The 22,835-nt window shown below is 39.0% G+C and overlaps 2 protein-coding genes across 7 annotated transcripts; both read left to right on the top strand.

Moving 5' to 3' along the window:
• The first annotated feature begins 488 nt into the window (after nucleotides 1-488).
• Nucleotides 489-12,855, top strand: LOC131218781 (rab escort protein 1-like). 5 transcript variants are annotated; one of them, XR_009157854.1, is made up of 10 exons: nucleotides 489-1,340; nucleotides 2,906-3,028; nucleotides 4,353-4,452; nucleotides 6,004-6,042; nucleotides 8,154-8,415; nucleotides 8,585-8,660; nucleotides 11,003-11,198; nucleotides 11,312-11,408; nucleotides 12,376-12,479; nucleotides 12,592-12,855. XR_009157854.1 is itself a non-coding variant. In XM_058213586.1 (10 exons), exons 1-9 carry the CDS (start codon nucleotides 673-675, stop codon nucleotides 12,463-12,465), a joined length of 1,638 nt encoding a protein of 545 aa, XP_058069569.1. In that variant the 5' UTR covers nucleotides 490-672; the 3' UTR covers nucleotides 12,466-12,479; nucleotides 12,592-12,855. The 5 variants fall into 5 exon arrangements, 4 of the variants coding, with proteins under 4 accessions (XP_058069577.1, XP_058069569.1, XP_058069558.1 ...); XM_058213586.1 differs by having other exon boundaries at nucleotides 490-1,340; nucleotides 11,325-11,408; XM_058213594.1 differs by having other exon boundaries at nucleotides 12,376-12,855.
• A 6,144-nt stretch (nucleotides 12,856-18,999) lies between these two features.
• On the top strand, nucleotides 19,000-21,999 carry LOC131218770 (pentatricopeptide repeat-containing protein At4g38150). 2 transcript variants are annotated; one of them, XM_058213562.1, is made up of 2 exons: nucleotides 19,000-20,413; nucleotides 21,691-21,999. In XM_058213562.1, the coding sequence occupies exon 1, from the start codon at nucleotides 19,086-19,088 to the stop codon at nucleotides 20,388-20,390; it is 1,305 nt and encodes a 434-aa protein (XP_058069545.1). In that variant the 5' UTR covers nucleotides 19,000-19,085; the 3' UTR covers nucleotides 20,391-20,413; nucleotides 21,691-21,999. The 2 variants fall into 2 exon arrangements, with proteins under 2 accessions (XP_058069545.1, XP_058069536.1); XM_058213553.1 differs by lacking the exon at nucleotides 21,691-21,999 and adding an exon at nucleotides 20,617-21,090.
• The last annotated feature ends 836 nt before the right edge of the window (nucleotides 22,000-22,835 follow it).

Below are 22,835 nucleotides of genomic sequence, written 5' to 3'. Positions count from 1 at the left end.
CTATGGATATGGGTGTATCTCATCTAAAGGCTTGAGCCTAAAAATAAGACAATAAAAATCTCATGTTTACCAGACACTATTTGGTGTTTAATACCAATCATTACAAACTTCTTAGGAGCACAGGAGCTTAAGATCAAGCTAATACTTGTATTTTCCCTTCATCCATATCTATGGCAAATAAACATTAAATGAAGTTAGTTAAGCTTTTAATGGTGGTTATTCAATCATCACTGTTTTTTTAGTGTGGTTCACTTGAGATTTGGATCTGTCTCATTCTTCGGCTCATGGCCTAAAATAATGATCCAAAATGGATGGGCGGCGTGGATAAGGCACATAGATCATTGTGGGGCCCACATAGAACCGTCCAGTAGTTACGATGCTACTGGCAGTGTAAGCACACAATCCCCGTTCGTCCCAACCATCCTTACAGCGCAAATTGATTTCTGTGGACTCTATATCATAGATTAAACAACATGGACGGTTCCAAACGTCGTAGTACTCAGCATGTGGGCCCTAGTAGCGGCGATACACGCTGGATAATCGAGCCGCGACGGAAGCAACACGAATTCGGAAGAAAAATGAGGACGAAGAGATGACTCGCAGTTCTACTCCCGCCTACTGGCCCAAGTGACTGGATCGAACGAACGAGTCGATTCACTCTCGTTTCGCTCCATGGCCGACGAGAGCTCCTCCATCGTCATCGACCCGTCTTCGTACGACCTCATCGTCGTCGGCACCGGCTTGCCGGAATCCGTACTCGCTGCGGCCGCCGCCTCCGCCGGAAAATCCGTCCTCCACCTCGACCCCAACTCCTTCTACGCCTCCCACTTCGCCTCTCTTCCTCTCTCTGCCTTTTCCTCTTTCCTCCTTTCCCAACTGAATATTCCCTCCGAACATTCCCAATCCTCCCATAGCGATTCCGCCACTGTGGCAGACCTCATCCCCCGCTCTCTCTACTCCCACGTTGACTTCTCCTATCACTCCCTCCAACAACCTTCTGGAAGGTTCTCCCTCGACCTCTCCGGCCCAAGGCTCCTCCTCTCCGCCGATCCGATCGTTGATCTCTTGCTTAGATCGGGGGCCAGCAATTACCTAGAATTCAGGAGCGTCAGCATGAGTTTCATGTATTTGGACGGGAGGCTGTTGCCCGTGCCACACTCCCGCGAGGCTGTCTTCAAGGACCGCAGCCTTGGACTGACCGAGAAGACCCATCTGATGAGGTTCTTCAAGCTCGCTCGGGAGCATTTCGGATCGGAAGGGGAACGGATTTCGGAAGAGGATATGGAGAGCCCGTTCATTGAGTTCTTGGAGAAGCAGCGGTTGCCGCCAAAGATAAAAGCGTACGCATTGCATTACCTTTCTCTTTCTGTTTGTAAGATTTCATTCTTTTGTATTCTAGAGCTTTGGTATATATGCTGAGAAAATCTTTGACAATGAGCTTTCTTGCATTCTCTGATTTATTATTATTATTATTATTATTATTATTATTATTATTATTTTGCTTCTTTCTTTTGTAGATTTCAACGCCTGTTGTTAATTCAGATGCTGTAGGTTTGGATTTTCATTTGATTTCTGTTCCATATTAGAACTTGAGGTGATTTGTGTTGAGATTTTTATCTAAATTTCAAATGTGTGAATATCAAAACTTCATTAAGAGTCATAATTCTTCGAAATTGACATACTACATATTTCCAGCCCAATGAAATCTCTATCAGGCATCTTGACGCGTGTTAATGCTTCTAGCATTTATCTTTCCAAAAAAACGAAAAGAAAAGGTTTCCAGCTTTTACACGGGAGCATGCGAGATTAAAGAATCAAATGCAACTTGGAGATCAAGGATTGAAGCTGTAGAATTATAGATTAAAGAGAGAAGAAGAGGAGGAGAAGAGAAGGAAAATAAAGTTTGAAGAAGAGAGAAAAAGGTGAATAAGGGATGGACCCCCACCCTCTCCTCTTTTTATTAATAATAAAAAGTCAATATAATAAAACTAGCCTTAATAACAAAAGCAAAAAATGCTTTACACGTCTCAAAATAAAAATAAACAGCTAACAACAAGAAATAAATAAAAATAAAGTTGAAGTGGGCCGTACAGTGGTATGGCTCATATCACCACATCCATTAACACTCCCTCTCAAGCTCATATCATTACATCCATTAACACTCCCTCTCAAGCTCATATCATCCCATTCATTAACACTCCCTCTTAAGCCAGAGCATAGATGTTGTTTACTCTTGTTATTGTGTGGTGACATTACTTACATTCGATTGCAATGAGGATTTTACTACATTGTTTGTTTAACCAACAAATCTCTGTAAAAATAGTAGTTTTACAATGTGAAAATGTAATGATTACAATTTACTTTACTTGCTTCCTTAACAAGTGTATTTGACTCTTGATTACAAGCCAGAATTCCTGTTTAAACAATCACCAGGAGATGATAATGATGGCTTATTTACTTCGCATTTCATAAGAAATTGGAAAACCAAATAGTCCTAAGAGATTTGGTAAGCTCACCAACAGGCAAAAGACTTATATGGAATTTAGGGATATCAAGGACATGATAATGAGGGGGAAGAACTTGGATGAACAAATTTCCTCCACCAATCTTCTTCTTCGTCTTTGAATCTTGGAAAACACAATGTGAATGATAAAAGGTCACAGAGTAGTTAAGAGATTTGGTAAATTTACTAACAGAGAAAAGACTTGAAGCAAATTTAGGGATATAAAGGACATATGATAATAAGAGGGAAGAACCTGGATGAACAAATTTAGGGATATACAAGACAAATGACAATAAGAAGACTCGTCAAATTTTTCCATAGCTTCTTGATTGGTTTAATTTTATTATAAATGCTTGCTGCCCTTTCTATGATTGCTAATTTGCGGGACTTGTCATCATGTAGGATCATTCTATATGTAATAGCCATGGCAGATTATGATCAAGAATGCCCTGAGCTTTCTAAGAAGCTAGTCAAGACAAAGGATGGAATGGAAAGTTTAGCTCTCCATTCCTCTTCAGTTGGCAGGTCTGGTTTATTTTGTCCATTTCTTTTGGCTGCCATCTACTTGAATATTATCACACATTACTTTAGACTTCAGTAGTTTAGCCTTCCCTTAATTAGAAAAAAAGGAATAGACTGTATTTTTATATATAACATGAGTAGCTTTCGTACAATTTTGCCCTGTTATTACAATTAGTTGTGAGGAGGGAAACATCCTTTCATTTTTTTTATTTATTCGTGTAGCCCTTCAAGCCCGGGGTATTTTTGTCCTTTAAACTCCTTGGGAATAGTCCACACTCACTTCTTTTCTTTGTGTGTAGCCCGCATGGAAGACATCGTGATTGGGAGCCCACATAACAAGGCTCTGTGGGTCCCACTGAAGAATCCATTATATCCACACTATATATATGTTGTATCGGATCATGTTACAATGTCAGCCAACAACGAGGCCGATCTGAAGCTCAAGTGAGTTGTTGTACTAGAAAAAGTGAGCATGGGTTGCCAGCCATTGAAACCCTTCTCTCTTTCTCTACGTGCATGTAGCCCGCCTGCGTGTAACCACATCCTTTCCCGCAGTCTCTCTGTTTTCTTTCTTCCCTACTCTCTCCACATGCACTGCACGTGTCATACCTCTAATATTTTTAATGGCCCTAACCTCATCGAGATTGGTTTTAGTTTTTTAAACATAGCTGAACTCTTGGAAAGAACGAATACAAAAAAGAGCACCAAAAATACTTGCAGAAGTATTTCACCAAATCCACAGAACAATACAGTTAAGCATGCGAGAGTAGACTGAGTGAACTCCTTGGAAGTCCTCGTGTTCCAAATCTTCCTCATTTATTTTTTCAAATACACACACACACACACACACACACACACACAAAAACACACACGCAAAAGTACCTTTCTACAGCATGCAACAGGGGACCTGCCTTTGTAAACTATAGCTAAAATTAGAAATCCAATGTAATACATTATTCTGTGATAATTGGTGTGTGCATGGAAGAAACTTGTTTGCTGCTAGCCGCACAGCTGAATACCTACCAAGCTCTGAACCTTGTGTGTTCATACTTCATACCAAAGTTTTCAAAAATGGTTACTGCCATTATGTATTGGTAACAGTGGGAACCATTACATGTTCCAGGGCTGCAACGGCAGTTATGGAAAAATGGCCCGTAACGGCTGTTATGGGAACGATACAGGTTGTGGGAGGGAGGGATGGAACATTCATATTTGACAGGGAAGTTTGTGTTATGCTAGTTATTTGACTTGTGGTTTGGTTGCTGATACATTTGGTAGAGATTCCAGTCCTTGAAATTCTCCACTAATAGTATGATATTTCTCTCAGGTTTTCTAATGGACTAGGGGCATATATTTATCCCATTTATGGCCAAGGAGAACTGCCACAAGCATTTTGCCGTTGTGCTGCTGTTAGAGGTGCCCTCTATGTAAGTTTTAGTGATTGGACCATGAGCTACTTATTTTGGGGAGCTCCTATGTACATATCAAATGCTTTGTAATGGGACTGTGGTTTTAATGCTTTTGATCTGTCTAATATGTCTACTTCCGCATTGTCTCTGATTTTGTTTACCAATTATTTGTTATATGCATTCCACAGTAATACTGCTGAACTGCTATAGTTTTGATATTTACTGTCTTAATTTAGTATTGTGAGATTTTAGCTTTTGTATACATCAGTTTGTTTTTTTTTTTCTTGGTTAAAAAAAGAAGAAGCTTATCTGCTATTATGGAGTTCTTTGGGTGCATGTATTGCAATTTCCTTCGACAATAACTGCTAACAAAAGTGGTGTGGCACTGTTGCTGATTTCAAACTGGATTAGGCAAATGAGATTTTTCATCGATCCAAATAAAGAAATAACTGAAGAAAATATGGATGGAATGAAATAATATGATAACATGTTTGTTCTGCATCTGTCCTTATCAAGTGCAGCTAGCTTGTTGTTGATGATGTTTGAGACTGCATTCCTTGTGATGCTTTTCGAAAGGAATTTGCCATCACCGAAACTATAAGTATAATTGGAAGATATTAGGTACAGATGGTTTACTATGATGAGAAATCCAAAAAGGTGCTTTAAAAATACATCATAATTCTACCTTAAAAAGTCAAATAATAAACAGAACCATACTTCTAGTACTCTGCCACTTGGCAGACAGGGATTGTTCTCTGCCATGCATTAACTGGGTTGAATCACCTGAAAGGCGTAGAATCATACGAGCTTTGGGAATGATGGTGAAGCCTTCTGCCGCACGTCACTTCTGATCATTGCTCTGATGGGCTCATGAAAAATAATTAGGAGGTCACTGCTAGAGCCAAAAGCAAAGTGAGAATGTTGTTCTGGTGGCTGTCTTAGATGGCTAATGAATCTTGTAGAGATCTACTTTTATGGCAAGTACAATCCCTCAGTTAATCATTGCAGTCTTTACTTCGCTACCTCTCAATTCATGCTCTTCCATGGTACAATCATTCCTTCACGGCTTATCCTTATCCATCATACTTTTCCATCTCTTATTCTTATCCTTCTCTATTCACATTTTACAACCGTTTGACATGAATGCTGCCCATGCCTGCTTGTCCATGGGGCTGTTAGCTCACTGAAACTGCTACTTGTAAACTTTCAAGGCACTCATATCCTTACTATATGGAAAGATACTCTTTTGTTTTTTCCCCTTTTCCCTGAGTTGATTCATGTTGGTTCATTGGCAATTTTTTTAAGTCATAATTTTTGCAGAAATATTTTAAGACAGCCTTTTTGGGTTGCCTCAGTAACTTAATGCAGTGAGTGTGGTTACTGGCTAATAACTGTAGAATCCAGGCCTGTGTTTTATCCTTTCTTATAATCAGGAAAGGTTGCCCAATAGCATTAACTAGTATGCAGGATGGAAACTGGATGTCTATAGGGTTTCCTTTTTTCTTATTTTCTTAGATAATGGTTTAGGTGATTGTAGTGGGCACTAAATCAAAGCATTTTATGTAACAGGTCCTAAGTATGCCAGTGACAGCATTACTTACAGACTCGGTATGCCAACTATATCCTTGATTTTGTTCCTCATCTTGGTTTATACTGGAAAGTTGTCTAGAACTTCTTCCCCCTATTTTAAAACGTTTGTATATGTTCAAAGAAATTCATCACCTCATGTGGTTTGAGCTTCATGTTGATCTAAGTAAAGTTTATATTTTTTCCTACTATCCACATTAAAAGAAGATTTGTTCAATGTCATTTTTGGTGACAAATTGTGGTAATGAAAACATTGCAATGATTTTATTTTATTTTCTGATCGGCACATTGCAATGAATTTTGGATTCCTAAAATTATAATTGTCTGTATTTCGGAATGCGAGAACCAGTTGAATGCAGCATAAATTGACGATCATTTCTCTTATAATGCCTCACAATAATAAATAGGATAGTCAATATTATTCCTTCCTTGGATCCTTTAGTAAGCTGACTAGCAGAGTCCTATGATCAGAGCTTTGGATGACCAATATCCGCTAAGAGGGAGCTGGAGCAATAGGAACATTTTTTGTTGTTGGTTGAGCTTTCTCAACCAACTATTTGCTGAAATTCAAATCCAATCCATGTACCTATAAGTATTTGTTTTTGGCATTCGCCTATGACAAATAGATTAGCTAACTTTTGTGGTGGAAGAAAGTCTTTGGGGCCACTTGGCAGTGTGGATTTGGATTCCAAATTACGAATCCAAATCCTGGATTTTTCATTCTTTCAGTTGGATTTGGCAGCCTGGATTTTTTGTTTTTGTTTTTGAACAATGACAAATTCATTTACAAGAGGCTGAAGCCTAAATAATTACACCGAAAAACCAAAAAAGAAAGAAAAGAAAATCACTATTTACAGATCTAACCAACTATTGGGGAAATGGGCATTGGCTATAGATACTGCCACCCATTCCATTACATTCAGTTTTGCCATATTGAAAACCTCCGATACTCGCCTCCTACAATTAGTCGTTTCCTGAAACAGTGATCGTTTCTTTCTAGCCAAAGAGCCCAAATCCCAGCTAATAAGCATAACCGTCAAACGCTCTTCCCAATTTTTCCTATGTCTCCACCATGCTGGGCCAAGAAAAAATGCTCAATGGATCTTGGCGCCACCCAAGCTATTCCAAAAAGCTTAAAGAAGCACTCTCACACCACCTTGGCAAATACACAATGAATAAAAAGATGGTCTACCAATTCCTTGTTCTGATAACACAATCAAGCACACATTCGGAATAACCATCTTCCTCGTGCACAAGTTGTCAGCCGCGAGAACCTTTTTTCTTCCTACCAGCCATGTTAGCGCTGTCACCGTTTAAGGAGCACTTTGCCGCGCAAAAGCTGTATGACTTAGAACACCCCCACAAGCCCACCCACTGATCATGCTATAGAAGGATTTAACCAAAAATTTCCTTAACCTTTCTTTGACCCAAACCATTGAATTATTTTCTAATCTTGAGGGATGCACCTTACTCAACTATGTTTGGCAGCCTGGATCTTCAATCCTATGGAATCCAAAAATTATGGCTGGCACCCTGGATTTTGGGCCTTAACGAGAATAAAGCAGTTATAACAGTTGGAGAGGATTAAAAGTCCAGGATTTTGCATCCCACCTTTTCTCTTGAATTCTAAATGGTGCCCTTTTGAGGATTTTCCATTGACGTTGGATTTGAAATCCTGGATTTTGGAGAGTGCCAAACATGATTTGGATTGAAAATCCTAGATTCGAATTCCTAACTGCCGAAATTCATGCTGCCAATGATAGCCAAGATAGTTTCTGTTTCTTTTCTTTTCAACAAGTTCAACCAAGAAGACCAACTCCATGTCACACTCAGTATTTTCTCAAGATCTCTGTTTTGAATTGGAAGTGGAACATTTTTTTTTTGGGAAAGCTTTCATCATCATCTAAGCCTTATCCCAAGTTCCCGACTAATTGGGGTCGGCTACATGAATCCTGTTCCGCCAGTCCACTCAATCAAGGGCCATAAATTCAGTTAGACCATAACTTCAGGAAAGCTTTTCTAATTTAAAAAAAAAATAAAAATAAAAATTGATTCAAATGATTACTTTTTGGGGACAATTTGATCCATGATTACTTAATATGCATATCCGAACTTGATGCCCATTAATGCAGGACTATGGGCATTATAAAGGTGTTAGACTGGCATCTGGTCAAGATCTATTTGGCCATCAGCTAATTGTGGATCCATCTTTTACAGCTTCACCACTGTTTTCTGGTAGCTTAGATTTGCACCATGAGAGTTTTGAAAGTTCAAATATGATTGAGGTTAGACATGGTTCAAGTCCAGGTTCAAAAGTTGCTCGGGGAGTATGTATAATACGCAGTTCCATACAGCCAGATTTGTCTAACCTGATGGTGGTTTTTCCTCCTAGATGTAAGTTCTGCTTCTTCTTGTACTTCTCTATTTGTCCAATACATGCAGTCATGTCACTTGGATTTCTGCCTCTTTGCCCATGCCATTTTCTTTTGGCAACCTGTATCCAATCACCAGTGTAGTATCGAATGCACTTGTGAATTTTGGCTGGAAAAATCTCTTCCTGCAGCTTTGTACACCGAGCAGTTGACATCAGTCCGAGCTCTCCAGTTAGGCAGCAATGTGGCAATTTGTCCTCCAGGCTTGTAAGTTTTACCAGTCTTTCAATGAAGATTGCTTTCCTTTAAATTATCTTTTTATCCTGCATGGTCAATTATTGTTCACTATCATCTAAAAGAATTCTAGCGAATATTGGAGAGAATATATTTGTATTCTAGTACCATCATAGATTTGGAAGTACTGTTCCAAGTTTGGTTGTCTTTTTCACTTTATTTAAGCATATTGGAATTTGGAATGCGTTAAATGTTTAATTCTGCAACTTTCTGTGTATATGTATGTATGTATGTACACAGAAAATGATCCTATAGAGTTGACTCTAACGTAAGTTACGTAGAGATAATCTCTGTGGGGCCCACCGTCATATGGGAATTAGATCCACCCAGTGTTTTAAATAGCGGTAGTGTGTTGCGTAGCGTTCAACCCTTTGTAGTGTGTAGTGTGTAGTGTGAGCTACATGATACATATTTTTTAATTAAAAAATTAGTAAAAACATAATAAATAGTAAGAAAAAAGAAAAAAGAAAAATGTAAAAAAGCCTAAAAGATTATTCATTTTTCAAGTATAAGCATGTTAAAAAAAGTTATTAATTATCACTTATCAAAAGGCAATCTAGATATATAAATTTATAAACCAAATCAAATAACTATCACATCAACAACTTTCTAAGCAAACCACTTTAATTAATAGTCTAATTGAAACTACAAGTCACAACTCACAAGTATGAAAAAGAAATTAAAATCTCACAGGTTAAGAGTACTAAGTACAATACAGATGTCATCTATACAAAGAAGGGTTTTTGAAAACTCTCTTTGGAAACCTTTTTTGTTTTAAGTTTAGTTTTAAGAGTTTTTTAATGTGTGAGTTTCACACCAACTGTAACAAAGGATCACTGCCATTTAAAGCGAAAGTAAATAAAGAAATGCTTGATTTTGTAGCGTATGCTACGATCCTTGTAGCTTATGCTGCAAGGGATTTATGCTATTTAGCTACATTACGTAATGCTACGGCTACGCTACGCTACGTAGCGTATGCTACTGCTATGCTATGAGTGCTATTTAAAACACTGGATCCACCCCATCCATGGGGTGTGTGTTAGGCCATGAGGCCAAAAACCAGCTTGATTAGAAACTCAGGTGGGCCACACACCACAGGGAGCAATGTGCAAGGGGATGCCCAACCAATAAAACCTCCCAAACTGTGTGGGCCCCACCATGCTGTGCGTATGCCAAACATGCACACATCCCAAAGTCAGGCCATTCAAAAACTCAAGTAGGCCACACCAAGTGCATATAGAGTTATGCCTGAGTTTTCACTGTTCCCTTTGGTGTGGCCGATCTGAGTGTCTTAGTCAGGATGATTTTTGGGCTCCGGGATAATCTTGAGGCAGCAAACATGATGCACTGAACATATGTCATTCTAACATCACGGTGGGGCCCATGGTTAGCTTACAGTAGAGTCGATTGTATTGGATCAGGTCCCTATGTGTATCTGTTCGTGCATGCGTGTGCATCATCATCATCATCATCTTCATCTAAGCCTTATCCCAACTAACTGGGGTCGGCTACACGAATCCTCTTTTGCCTTTCCACTCTTTCAAGGACCATATCCTCCGCTAAACCACGGGTCATCATGTCTTTTCTTACTACCTCCACCCGCGTCCTTTTTGGCCTTACCCTTGCCTTTTTAGAGCCTTCAACTTGAACCAACCCACTCCTAAGATGTGCAATTCTTGGTCTCCATTGCACATAGTGAAACCATTTAAGTCTACCTCATCTTATTACCTATTGGTGCCAGTCCTAAGTTTCCTCAAATGCATTAATTTCTAATTCTACCTTTTCTGAGCTTGCTACTCATCCATCTCAGCATCTTCATTTCAACTCCTATGCAAATAGTGTTCCTTAACTGCCCAAAATTCTTTCCCATAAAGAATAGCTGGTCTTATAGTTAACCTATAAAAAATTCTCCTTCAGTTTGATAGCAATGCGTTAATCACATAAAACTCCAGAGGCACATACCCACTTCATCCACTCAGTTCTAATTCTATGAGCAACATCTTTCTCAATCTCGTAATCTCATGAATTATCATCCCAAGAAAAAAAAGAAGTCATTTTTGGATACTTCTTAGTCAACAATTTTAACTAATTCTTTTTTTCCATTCCTATTGTTACTACAATTGCATCCCAATACTCTGTTTTTGTCCAACTAATTTTAAAACCTTCAGATTCTAAAGCATCCCTCCATAATTATGGCTTTGTGTTTACCTCCTCCCTCGTTTGGTCAATCAAAACTATGTCATCTACAAATTCCATGCCATATGTAAGGACTTCCAGTGCTTCAGCATATTGCCATTCGCTTAATGCCTTCTCAGGTTTATTCTTTACCTTTCAACTCTCTGTGACGATGCTGCGCAAGGAAAAAAATCTCTCCATGCAGCCATTAATGCTCTTTTCCCACATCCTGCTCCCAAAAACTTCGAAAGCAGCTCTCAAGCAGTAAATGAAGTAGAAGCGGATGCCAATCCCATTGTATTGTGGAGTGCCATGTATGTTCAAGAGCTGACTGAGGTCTGCTTCTCTTCCAGAATGTATTTTCTTTAACATTTGATTATAGGGGCGACAGAGCCAAGCTATAAGTATGTGATATCAACTTGCTTGCTTGTTTTGACATGGTTTGATAGTCTTTGATTGCAGCATTGTATGTTGGACACTCTCAGTTCTTGCTCCATGCCAGATGGGAACCTGGACTACAGAGATCTTCTGGAGTCAACGAAGAAGGTATTTTACAATTTCTAGAGAAACCAATAGAAAAGTACTTTTTTTTTTCTCTTCTTCTGAAAGATGAGGGAAAAAAATAAAAATAAAATCTTGAGAAGCACCTCCGTATGATTACCTTCTATTTTTGCTGGATCCTAATATTCCATCAAAAGCATCCACCACAGTTTATATAGATTTTCTTTCTTTTCTTTTTTGTGATGTGCGTGTAGCAAGTCTACTGGTCCTTTGATTAGCTTTTTTTACCGTACTTGGCTTAAAACAGCCCATTTCTTCTGTAGTTTCTGTGCTGTCTATTTGATTTGTGATGTTGGGTTCCAGTAATCGCTCATTGCTGTAACATTATCTTGGGCCTGAGATACTAGGATGGACTCTTCTATGATTCATATTCCTCAAATGAAGCTCATCCAGTGTTTCAAATAGTGCTCATAGCATAGCGGTACACTATGCTACAGTGGCAGAGCGCACTACATTTGCCCTTTTTTATATGCCATGTGACTCCCTATGAAGGAGAAGGAAAACTGTGTTAAAAATCTGCAGGAATTATTCTTTCACTGATTCTTTGAATAATTGCCAAGTTGATCTCTGGCAGCTTTGTATCTGGGTTTCACTGGTTATATGTTTTCAGTAGTACAGTCCACCCCCTTTTTTCGTCTCCTTTTTAAATTTAAATTTAAATTTTTTATTTAAAGAATGACATCCTGGTCATTTGGAGGCGCCAATAAATGGGAAAGAAAATTGTGGATTTTTGTGAAATTGTCTCTTAACATGTGGTTTTTAATATCATTTTTAAAAATCAGGGTCCTTTTCGTGATCCGTCTAGATATTAACTGCATTTTACATAGTATATTGCAAAATTCTAGAATGACATCCCACTATTTATGCATCTAAATACCTGCAGCAAACTAGGTTTGTTGTCTGATTTAGATTCTGACTAGAATTTTGGTGCTTGCACTCTGTTCTGTGGCAGTTGTTTCACAAAATGTATCCCCAAGAAGAATTTTTCCCTGAGAATTCGGCGTACAAAGATACAGAAGATGATGTTGGTTCCTCCGACTGATTATCAGCCCTTGAGTATGAAATGTTATAGATATATATTTTTATTTTATTTTATAATGATGATCTGAATTCCAACTGATTTAGACTCTATTTTCCATGTGAAAGAGTTCTGACATCTCTCTTTCAGATTTGGCAAGTTGGGCCTGGAGAACAGAAGATGTCAGTAGAGATGCTTCAAGCATTTCAAGATCGTCTTGTAAATTGCGGTTTAATATTATTTATCTTATTTGACCCCTGGGCACATCAAGTACTAATTGGCCTCAAATGTAGAGGGGTGATAACTGGCTTGCCGTTGTGGGATATCATTTCTCATTGTTCTTTTATTGCTATTGGAGCTGGACATGCTGTTCTTTCACAAGCCCATTGTGGGAGATAAAATGAATTTTGTATCTCTTCAGCACTTGTGACAATACCCAATTTGCATTAAACTCATGCAACATATGGTTTGGTTCTTTGACAATACCCAATTTGCATTAAACTCCTGCAACATATGGTTTGGTTCTTATTACTATTTTCGCACTGGTATTGATTTTGCAGAGGTGCTTTCATGCAGTGATGCTTTATTTTTATTTTTTTTACACCCACACACACTACATGAGTATGGGAACCCATGATCCCGGTGTTGAAACTCACAGAGTCTACCACCTGCTTTATTTTTACAAAGATGCAGAACAATCATTCTCTCTGTTAAGCACACGACATTTTGGAATTAGTAACATACTAATGACTTCATATAAGATGTCTTCTCATGCCCTTTAGTTACAGCGTTATTGGCTCTGGAAACTATTTGCGGACAAAAATGTCCCTAGCGGATAGACAGATGCTCTTACCAAAGAACATCTGCTGTTTTGTGTATTTCCCTTTTAAAGCAAACCTATTTATTCACGTATACACTATAGCCATTGTGGGCCCAGCGTGTTGTGTGTATGGCATTCAACCCATGCATTAAGTGAGCCCCATCACCATAATGAGATGTTAAAATAGGGCCTATCCAACCATTAGGAAGGCGATGGACAACCACCCAAAAACCTTCAACTTCACATAATGGTTCTAATTTTTGGGTTGTCGAAGTTTCAAGATGGGTAGGTCCATCTGGATGGCTTAGATACCATACACACACGGTGGGGCCCAGCCGCAACCCGTAAGATGCGTAAATGAGAGAGGAATGGCATCTCCTAGTTTTCCTAAAGAGAAATTTACAACTGTACGACCCATTTATGGCCCATTTACATTTGCAAGCCCACTTCTTTTTACCTCTCAAGAATAAGCCCCATGCGTACGGACGGCTTCCCAAAGGTCGAAAATGCCCCTGCTTTTCCTTCCGCAAGAGGATCGGCTGGTGCTCGTAGACGAGCGCTGACGCTCCTCGATCTTCGAGTTGTACGAACGGTTCAAAAGATATCAAAGTTACATGGGCCCCACAGTTATGTATTTATTGTATCCACAACGTTCATTCATATTTCAAGATCATTTCAGCGTTATCAAAAAAATAAAATCATACCCAAAGATCAACTGGACCACACCACAAAGAGCAGCGGGAAAATTGATTTTCACCGTTAAAAATTTTGTATGCCCACTATAACATTTATTCTCCATCCAATCTATTCATAAGGTCACAAAGACCTGATTGAAGAGGAAAAACAAATTTCATAATGATCCAAAACTTCTGCGACCCCTAAAAGGGTTTCAATGGTAGACGTTCAATCCTCCACTGCCTTTTACAGTGTGGTCCACTTGATAGCTAAATCTGTCTTATTTTTCGTCTCAAGACTTAATACGAGTTTGCCTAATGGATGGACAGTTTGGATATAACACATACCTCATAAAAGGACCCACCAAAAAGGGTGGGGATACAACTAGAAAAAATCCAGTAACCTATGGCTACGGATTATAACTGTAGCCATAACCGCAGCCCATGCTTTTTCGATATGTCCTTTGCCATGTATCGAAGGTCTTTCAATATGATCGAAAAGGGTTCAGAACTGTCTAGCAAGTTTGCCTAAAAAAATTATGCAATTTTCGATACATATGGAGTGTATTCAATATGTATAGAAGCTGATTTTTTTTTCTATCGCTGCGGATTATAGCCGTAGCCTTAACTGTAGTCCGTAAAGTCCATGCAAATTTATTTGTTTATTTATTATTATTATTATTTTTTTTAATACATGGAGAACTTTATTCTACCTACAATTTTCTCTAATACATATTTATATAAATATGTATATATAAGCATATAAAATTTTTTTCTCTCTTTTCTTCATTTATTTCTTTATTTATTTAATAAGAATATCTTCTAAACCAAAATTAGTTACTTGACGTACCCTATAAGATTTTGGCTATGAGAAGCTACTTTAGACAACCACCCTGATTATTTTTCAAGATTCCATCAGGTCAATGGTTGAAAATCCATTTCATTCACTTCGCGGTCAATTTCAATCAGTTTGCAGTCAATTTCTTTCATTTCATTTACTTCGCGATCAATTCCATGCATTTCACCGTCAATATCGGCGATTCCCCTTCAATTCACAATCAATTCATTTTCATGCACTTCACGGTCATTTCCATGCATTTCATGGTCAATTCACTTCACTTCACGGTCATTTCCATGCATTTCACGGTCAATTCCCTTCACTTCACGATCATTTCGATGCATTTCACGTTCAATTCGCTTCACTGCATAGTCATTTCCATGCATTTGACGGTCATTTCCGGTGATTCCGTTTAGATTCACGATTATTTCCAAGCACTTTACGGTCAATTGCCTTCACTTCACAATCATTTCCACGCATTTCACGGTCAATTCGCTTCACTTCAGGGTCATTTCCATGCATTTCATGGTTATTTTCATCGATTCCGTTTAGATTCACGGTCATTTTCATGCACTTCACGGTCAATTCCCTTCACTCACGGTCATTTCCACGCATTTCACGATTAATTCGCTTAACTTCACGGCATTTCCATGCATTTCACGGTCATTTCCGGCGTTTAGATTTCATGGTCAATGATCGTGAAATGCATGGAAATGACTGTGAAGTGAAGTGAATTGACCGTGAAATGCATGGAAATGACCGTGAAGTGAAGGGAATTGACCATGAAATGCATGCAAATGACCGTGAAGTGAAGCGAATTGACCGTGAAATGCATGGAAATGACCGTGAAGTGAAGGGAATTGACCGTGAAGTGCATGGAAATGATCGTGAATCTAAATGGAATAGCCGGAAATGACCATGAAATGTATGGAAATGACCTTGAAGTGAAGCGAATTGACAGTGAAATGCATGAAAATGACCGTGAAGTGAAGGGAATTGACCGTGAAGTGCATGGAAATGACCGTGAATCTAAACGGAATCAATGAAAATGACCATGAAATGCATAGAAATGATCGTGAAATGCGTGGAAATGACCGTGAAGTGAAGGGAATTGACCGTGAAGTACATGGAAATGACCGTGAATCTAAACAGAATTGCCGAAAATGACCATAAAATGCATGGAAATGACCGTGAAGTGAAGGAAATTGACCGTGAAGTGCATGAAAATGACTGTGAATCTAAACGGAATCACCAAAAATGACCATGAAATGCATGGAAATGACCTTGAAGTGAAGCGAATTGACCATGGAATGCATGGAAATGACCGTGAAGTGAATGGAATTGACCATGAAATGCATGGAAATGATCGTGGATCTAAACGGAATCGCTGGAAATGACTCTGAAATGCATGGAAATGACCGTGCAGTGAATCAAATTGACCACGAAATGCATGGAAATGACCGTGAAGGGAATTGACTGTGAAATGCATGGAAATGACCGTAAATCTAAGGGCGTGTTTGATTTTCCAATTCACTAGGAAATACCCTGGTAAATGATAATAATTATTTCCCTCCGTAGTTGCCGTAATCTTCCCCGTAGCTGATTTGACGGCCTACTTTTTGGAGGTAAAAATGGCAAATACTGTAAAATATTTGTGGGTCCCACCATGATGCATATCATGTATCCATACCGTTCATCCATTATGTCAAGTAAATTTATGATATAAGCCAAAAAATGAGGCATATCCAATGCTTAAGTGGACCACGCCATAAAAAAATGTCAATTAAATACTTACCGTTAAAAACTTCCTAGGGCCATTATTTCTTTTGGTATGAGCCAGTTGAGTGTTGGATCTAACTTATTTTTCTTCTCATATCTCAAAATGTTGTGACAAGATGGATGGATGGAACAGATATATCATATACATCAAGATGGGGTCCTAAAATGGCCATTACTACTTTTGAACCGGTTTCCAAGAAATGAAATTCCCCATGAATATTCAAACATGTGAAATGGTAATAATCACCCATTTCCAAGGTATTTACCTTTTCCTGGTGAAACGATGAAAATTAAACAGGCCGTAAATGAAATCACCGGAAATGACCGTGAAATGCATGGAAATGACCGTGAAGTGAAGCGAATTGACCGTGAAATGCATGAAAATGACTATGAAGTGAAGGGAATTAACCATGAAGTACATGGAAATGACCGTGAATCTAAACAGAATCGTCGGAAATGACCGTGAAGTGAAGTGAATTGACCGTGAAATGGGTGAAAATGACCGTGAAGTGATGAGAATTGACCGTGAAGTGCATGGAAATGACCGTGAATCTAAACGGAATCGCCGAAAATGACCGTGAAATGAATGGAAATGGCCGTGAAGTGAAGCGAATTGACCGTGAAATGCGTGGAAATGACCGTGAAGTGCATGGAAATGGCCGTGAATCTAAACGGAAACGCTGGAAATGACCTTGAAATGCATGGAAATGACCTTAAGTGAAGCGAATTGACCATGAAATGCATGGAAATGACTGTGAAGTGGATGGAATTGATCGTAAAGTGCATGAAAATGACCGTGGATTTAAACGGAATTGCCGGAAATGACTGTGAAATGTATGGAAATGATCGTGCAGTGAATCAAATTGACCATGAAATGCATGAAAATGACCATGAAGTGAAGGGAATTGACCATGAAATGCATGAAAATAACCGTAAATCTAAATGAAATCGTCGGAAATGACCGTGAAATGAATGAAAATAACCGTGAAGTGAAGCTAATTGACCGTAAAATGTATGAAAATGACCATGAAGTGAACGGAATTGACCATGAAGTGCACGAAAATGACTGTGAATCTAAACGGAATCGCCAAAAATGACTGTGAAATGAATGGAAATGACCATGAAGTGAAGCAAATTGACCGTGAAATGTGTGAAAATGACCGTGAAGTGCAGGGAATTGACCGTGAAGTGCATGGAAATGACCGTGAATCTAAACGGAATCGCTGAAATTGACCGTGAAATGCATAGAAATGACCATGAAGTGAAGTGAATTGACCGTGAAATGCATTGAAATGACCGTGAAGTGAAGGGAATTGACTGTGAAGTATATGGAAATGATCGTGAATCTAAACGGAATTGCCGGAATTGACTGTGAAATGCATGGAAAGGACCGTGAAGTGAAGTTAAATGACCATGAAGTGAAGGGAATTGACCGTGAAGTGCATGAAAATGACCATGAATCTAAATGGAATTGCCGAAATTGACCATGAAATGCATGAAAATGACCATGAAGTGAAGTGAATTGAACGTGAAATGCGTGAAAATGACCGTGAAGTGAAGGGAATTGACCGTGAAGTGCACAAAAATGACCGTGAATCTAAACAGAATCGCTGGAATTAACCATGAAATGCAAGGAAGTGACCATAAACTTAAGTGAATTGACCGTGAGATGTATGGAAATAACCATGAATCTAACTGAAGGGAATATGTATATGTACAGGGGAATTTTATATACTTATACTACCGCCACTGGTTTTTTTTTTTTTTTTTTGCTGTTGAATTTTTGTTGCTTTTGTGGGTCACATCATGAGGTCTGTGTTATATCCAAACTGTCCATCTATTTGGCGAGCTCATAGTAAGGCTTGAGAAGAAAAATAAGACAGATCTAACTATCAAGTGGACCACACTGTAAAAGGCAGTGGGGAATTGAACGTCTACCATTGAAACCCTTTTAGGGGTTACAGAAGTTTTGGATCATTATAAAAAAAAATTTCCTCTTCATCCAGGTCTTTGTGACCTTATGAATAGATTGGATGGAAAATAAATGTTATGGTGGGCCCTACAAAATTTTTAACGGTGAAAATCAATTTTCACGCTGCTCTTTGTGGTGTGGTCCAGTTGATCTTTGGATATGGTTTTTTTTTTTTTTGGGATAATGCTCAGAAATGATCTCAAAATATGGATGAACGTTGTGGATATAATAAATACATAACTGTGGGGCCCACGTATTGTTGATCTCTTATGAACCGTTCGTACAACTCGAGTTCGAGGAGCGCTCGTCTTCGAGCACCGGCCGATCCACTTGAAGGTAAAAGCAGGGGCATTTTCGACCTTTAGCAAGTCGACCGTACAGCTGGGGCTTATTCTGGTCAGGCAAAATGGGGTGGGCATCATCCGGTAAATGGGTCGTGAAGTGGTAAATTTATCATTTTCCCAAGGTTAGTTCCGTCTTTTTGCCAAAACCCTAAGCCCCCACGCATGCCCTTGTGGTGAAGAAGAAGAAGAAAGAGGAAGGAAAGTAAACTCAGTCATCATGCAATCAAAGGGTAGTAGGCTTCTCTTTTATTCTCTTTTGAAATCTCTCTCTCATTCACCTCAATCTGCTAATCATCTTCCATACAACCACCTGTCCACCTTAATCTCTCTCTCCCATCATCATCTTTTTCTTCCAGTTTTACCCTCCACCCATTTTAGCACAATCCCAAACAGACCCATGAGAGGTGAAAAACCAGATGATCGATCATCCGAAGATCTTCTCCGACGATTCGATCTCGATGATGGCGATGATGACGTCGAGAATATGAAAGGAACCCGCCCAAGGACTTCGACCCAATTCTCCAACAGACCCATGAGAGGAGAGACAAGAGACAATCGATTAGACGATTTTTTCCTCAGAAAATTCGATCCCGGCAGCAGCGGCATCGATGATGTGGGAAGGGCGAAAAATACCCGCCAAGATTTTCCCGCCCCAATACCCAAAAGACCCATGAGAGGAGAAAATAGAGACGGGCCTCGTGATCTTTTCACCCGAAAATTCAAAATTGGTGATGATGTTGCAGATGAAATTACGGAGAAAGCCCAGCAAAATGCTCCGACCCAAATGCCCAGCAGACCCATGAAAGGAGAAAAGAGAGGGGATCAGTCCGATGATCTTCTCTTCCAGAAATTTGAGTATGATGGTGACATTGACCGTGACAAGATATTGAAGAAAGCCCCCCAAAGCCCATCGAGTGGAATCTCTGAAACTGAAGCACCAGCCCCGGATTCATCGCCTCATGATCCGGATGAAATTTTTAAGAAAATGAAGGAAACAGGCCTCATCCCGAATGCCGTTGCAATGCTTGATGGCCTCTGCAAAGACGGGTTGATCCACGAAGCCATGAAGCTTTTTGGGTTGATGCGGGAAAAGGGTACGATCCCAGAAGTTGTAATTTACACCGCTGTAGTTGAAGGTTTCTGTCAGGCGTCGAGGTTCGAAGATTCGAAGAGAATTTTTCGGAAGATGCAGAATAACGGGATTTCTCCAAACGCCTTCAGCTACAAGGTTTTGATTCAGGGACTGTGTAAAGGGAGAAAATTGGAGGATGCGATTGAATTTTGCATTGAGATGTTGGAGGCTGGGCATTCTCCAAATGTGGTGACATTTGTAGGTTTGATTGACGGGTTTTGTAGAGAGAAGGGAGTGGAAGAAACGAAGGATGTTATTGGGAGATTGAAAGAGAAGGGATTTGCTATTGACGAGAAGGCAGTTAGAGAGCATTTAGACAGGAGAGGGCCATTCTCGCCATCGGTTTGGGAGGTTATCTTCGGAAATAAAAGCTCTCAGAAATCGTTTTAGATTCTCGCAAGCGTTGAGATATTGTAAGCATTGCTTGTATGTCTTGTTGCGTTTCTTTATTAGTCTCGGAAATATCTTTTAATTTTGTAGGCTCTGTAGTTTTTCCTGACATGGTTGGTGATACTGACTTAGCTAGGAATTGCTTGATCCAAAAACATATAACCCCCCCTTGCAGTTTATGTTGCCATGCTGAACACTGATTTTTTTTTTTCTTGTGTCTATGTAGTAATAGCTTACCAGTGGATTTATGCATAGAGGTTTGCCTTTTGAAAATACATCCCGAAGTATTACAATAAGATATGTCAGGACTCTAGCCATGCATTTGGGCCTCTTTTCAATGACACAACTGTTTATTTGATAGGGCTCCTCTTGGGTTGGGGATGCCCAAAATTTTTCTCATGTTGTATATTTCAACCTATTGATCATACATAGGTTATGGTAAGTGTATATGTCCAAATAGCCAAATTATAGAAGGGTTAAAATACTTTTGAGAGCTTTTATTTGTTGTCTTTCCACCATACAAAGTGAGACCTGTCACATAAATGGTTTGGATTTGGAAGATGACCCAGATTCAACAGCTGAACTCCTGTGTCATATTGCAATACGTTGGCATGTGTTCAAGCAAACCTCTTACATTTAATGGTTATTGAGTAAAACTTTATTAGAGCAGTTTTTGTAAACGTAATAATAATAATAATTATTATTATTATTATTATTATTTTGTGAATGGTTGAATGAGTTTAAGTAGACACCAATATCATATTAGTTTTTGCCAATTCTTTCATCCTCTTATGGGGCTGTTAATTATCACATACATGATAAAGAAACAAAGGACAGAAGAAAAAAAAAAGAAGAAGAAAAGATATCTAACCCACGGTATGCTGGCTGGGCATCTCAGTTCTTATAAACAATGAAGAAGGCAGGATTCCATTGTTGGCTTGCCTTTAATTTGTAGCGTCACTCGCCTCCCTGCAGAAGGTAGAGATGCTAACCATCTCAGAGCTGAGTACTAGGCTGTGGAGTCCATAGGAAAACTTGTACACTTCTACAGCTTTTGGGACATGCAGCTTATCTAATCGATTAAATTTAAAAATTGCTTGTGGAGGTCCACTTACTCAAATGGATATGTCTAAAATTCCAATTTTTAAAGGCTTGGTACTATCCTGCAAAAATATGGAACTAATCCTTGTGGGTTCTTCTTCTGCATTAGTTCATCAGCAATTCCTTGTAGACCTGCATAATGCAAAAAAGCTGTTTTTGTATCATTGCTGTTATTATTGTTGTTGAAATTGAGTTTCAGCAACCATTTGGTGGTCTGCCCTTAATTACACGAAGCATGAGGGGAAGCAGCAACTGATCTTGTTGCAGAAGCGGGAAATATTCTATTTCAAACTGTTAACAAGTATAAACAATTAGGATAATGAAGCAGGACAAGTCCGAAGTGCAATTCCAAGCCAGGGATTGCTACTGGTTGGAAAGGTTTGTGGAATTAGATCATTCCTAGGGAAAGTCACATACTCTACACCACTTGGATCATCGTTTTCTTATTTAACATTGCTTCCCAAAAACTTATTTCTCCTTTCAGCCTATGTTAAGATCAGGTTCTTGCTTTGGGTTTGCTAATTCTGTTGCACCTGGGTAAGGATGCCTGTTTGGATTGGTTGTAAATTAGGGGAATGTAAGGGAAATCAAACTTGTGACATAAGTGGAATGCAAACTGACATCAGCGCTAGGGGAAGCAAACTGTTTGTGCATGTTTGTTTTCCTAGAGAAATTGTGAAGGAAAGTGCTCATTGTTTGGTTTGCAATTTTCGAAGAGGTTGCAATATTTTTGTGGGAAACCTCTTTTCCCTCCACTTTTGCCATTCAAAACGTCACATCAGTGGGAGACTTCTATTCCCACCATCAAACTTTTTGCAAAAAAAAAAAGGTTTACCTCGCTTAAAAGCAAATCAAATGAGTTTCCTTCTCTTTTTGTGTAATCCAAACGGAGGAAATGTCAAATCGAGGGTAAGTGTTTACTTCTCCTAGTTTACCCCCAACCCAAACATGCCCTAAAAGAAATGCCATGTCAGACATATATTGGACACGTTCATTTACCTGTTTGGGCTAATATTATGTTATTATTTTTCTTTATCCTCATGTAGATAGGGTGAAGAGCTGTTTCTCTTGCATTGCTATGCAAGAAGCAATCATCGAGTGCTTCATGATCAGACACTGATTCAATCTGAGACACCATACCCCTTTCAGCTGTGAGAGAATGAAAGCAGGTTAATAGCATGATTTTGCCATGCAAGACGAACATTATATCATTTCCCTTATTCCATATAGGGCTACATTGTTTTAAGATACTTCTCTTTACATGTGTACAATTCCTTAGTTTTTATACTTGTGCAGATTAAACCTTTTACGTAGTCATTTATCCTAAAAAGAAAGACCCATGTT

The sequence above is a fragment of the Magnolia sinica genome, chromosome 1 (genome assembly GCF_029962835.1).
Source record: "Magnolia sinica isolate HGM2019 chromosome 1, MsV1, whole genome shotgun sequence".
Classification (NCBI taxonomy): Eukaryota; Viridiplantae; Streptophyta; class Magnoliopsida; order Magnoliales; family Magnoliaceae; genus Magnolia; species Magnolia sinica.
Note: the sequence above shows the minus strand (reverse complement) of the source record. Positions and strands in the feature narration are given on the sequence as shown.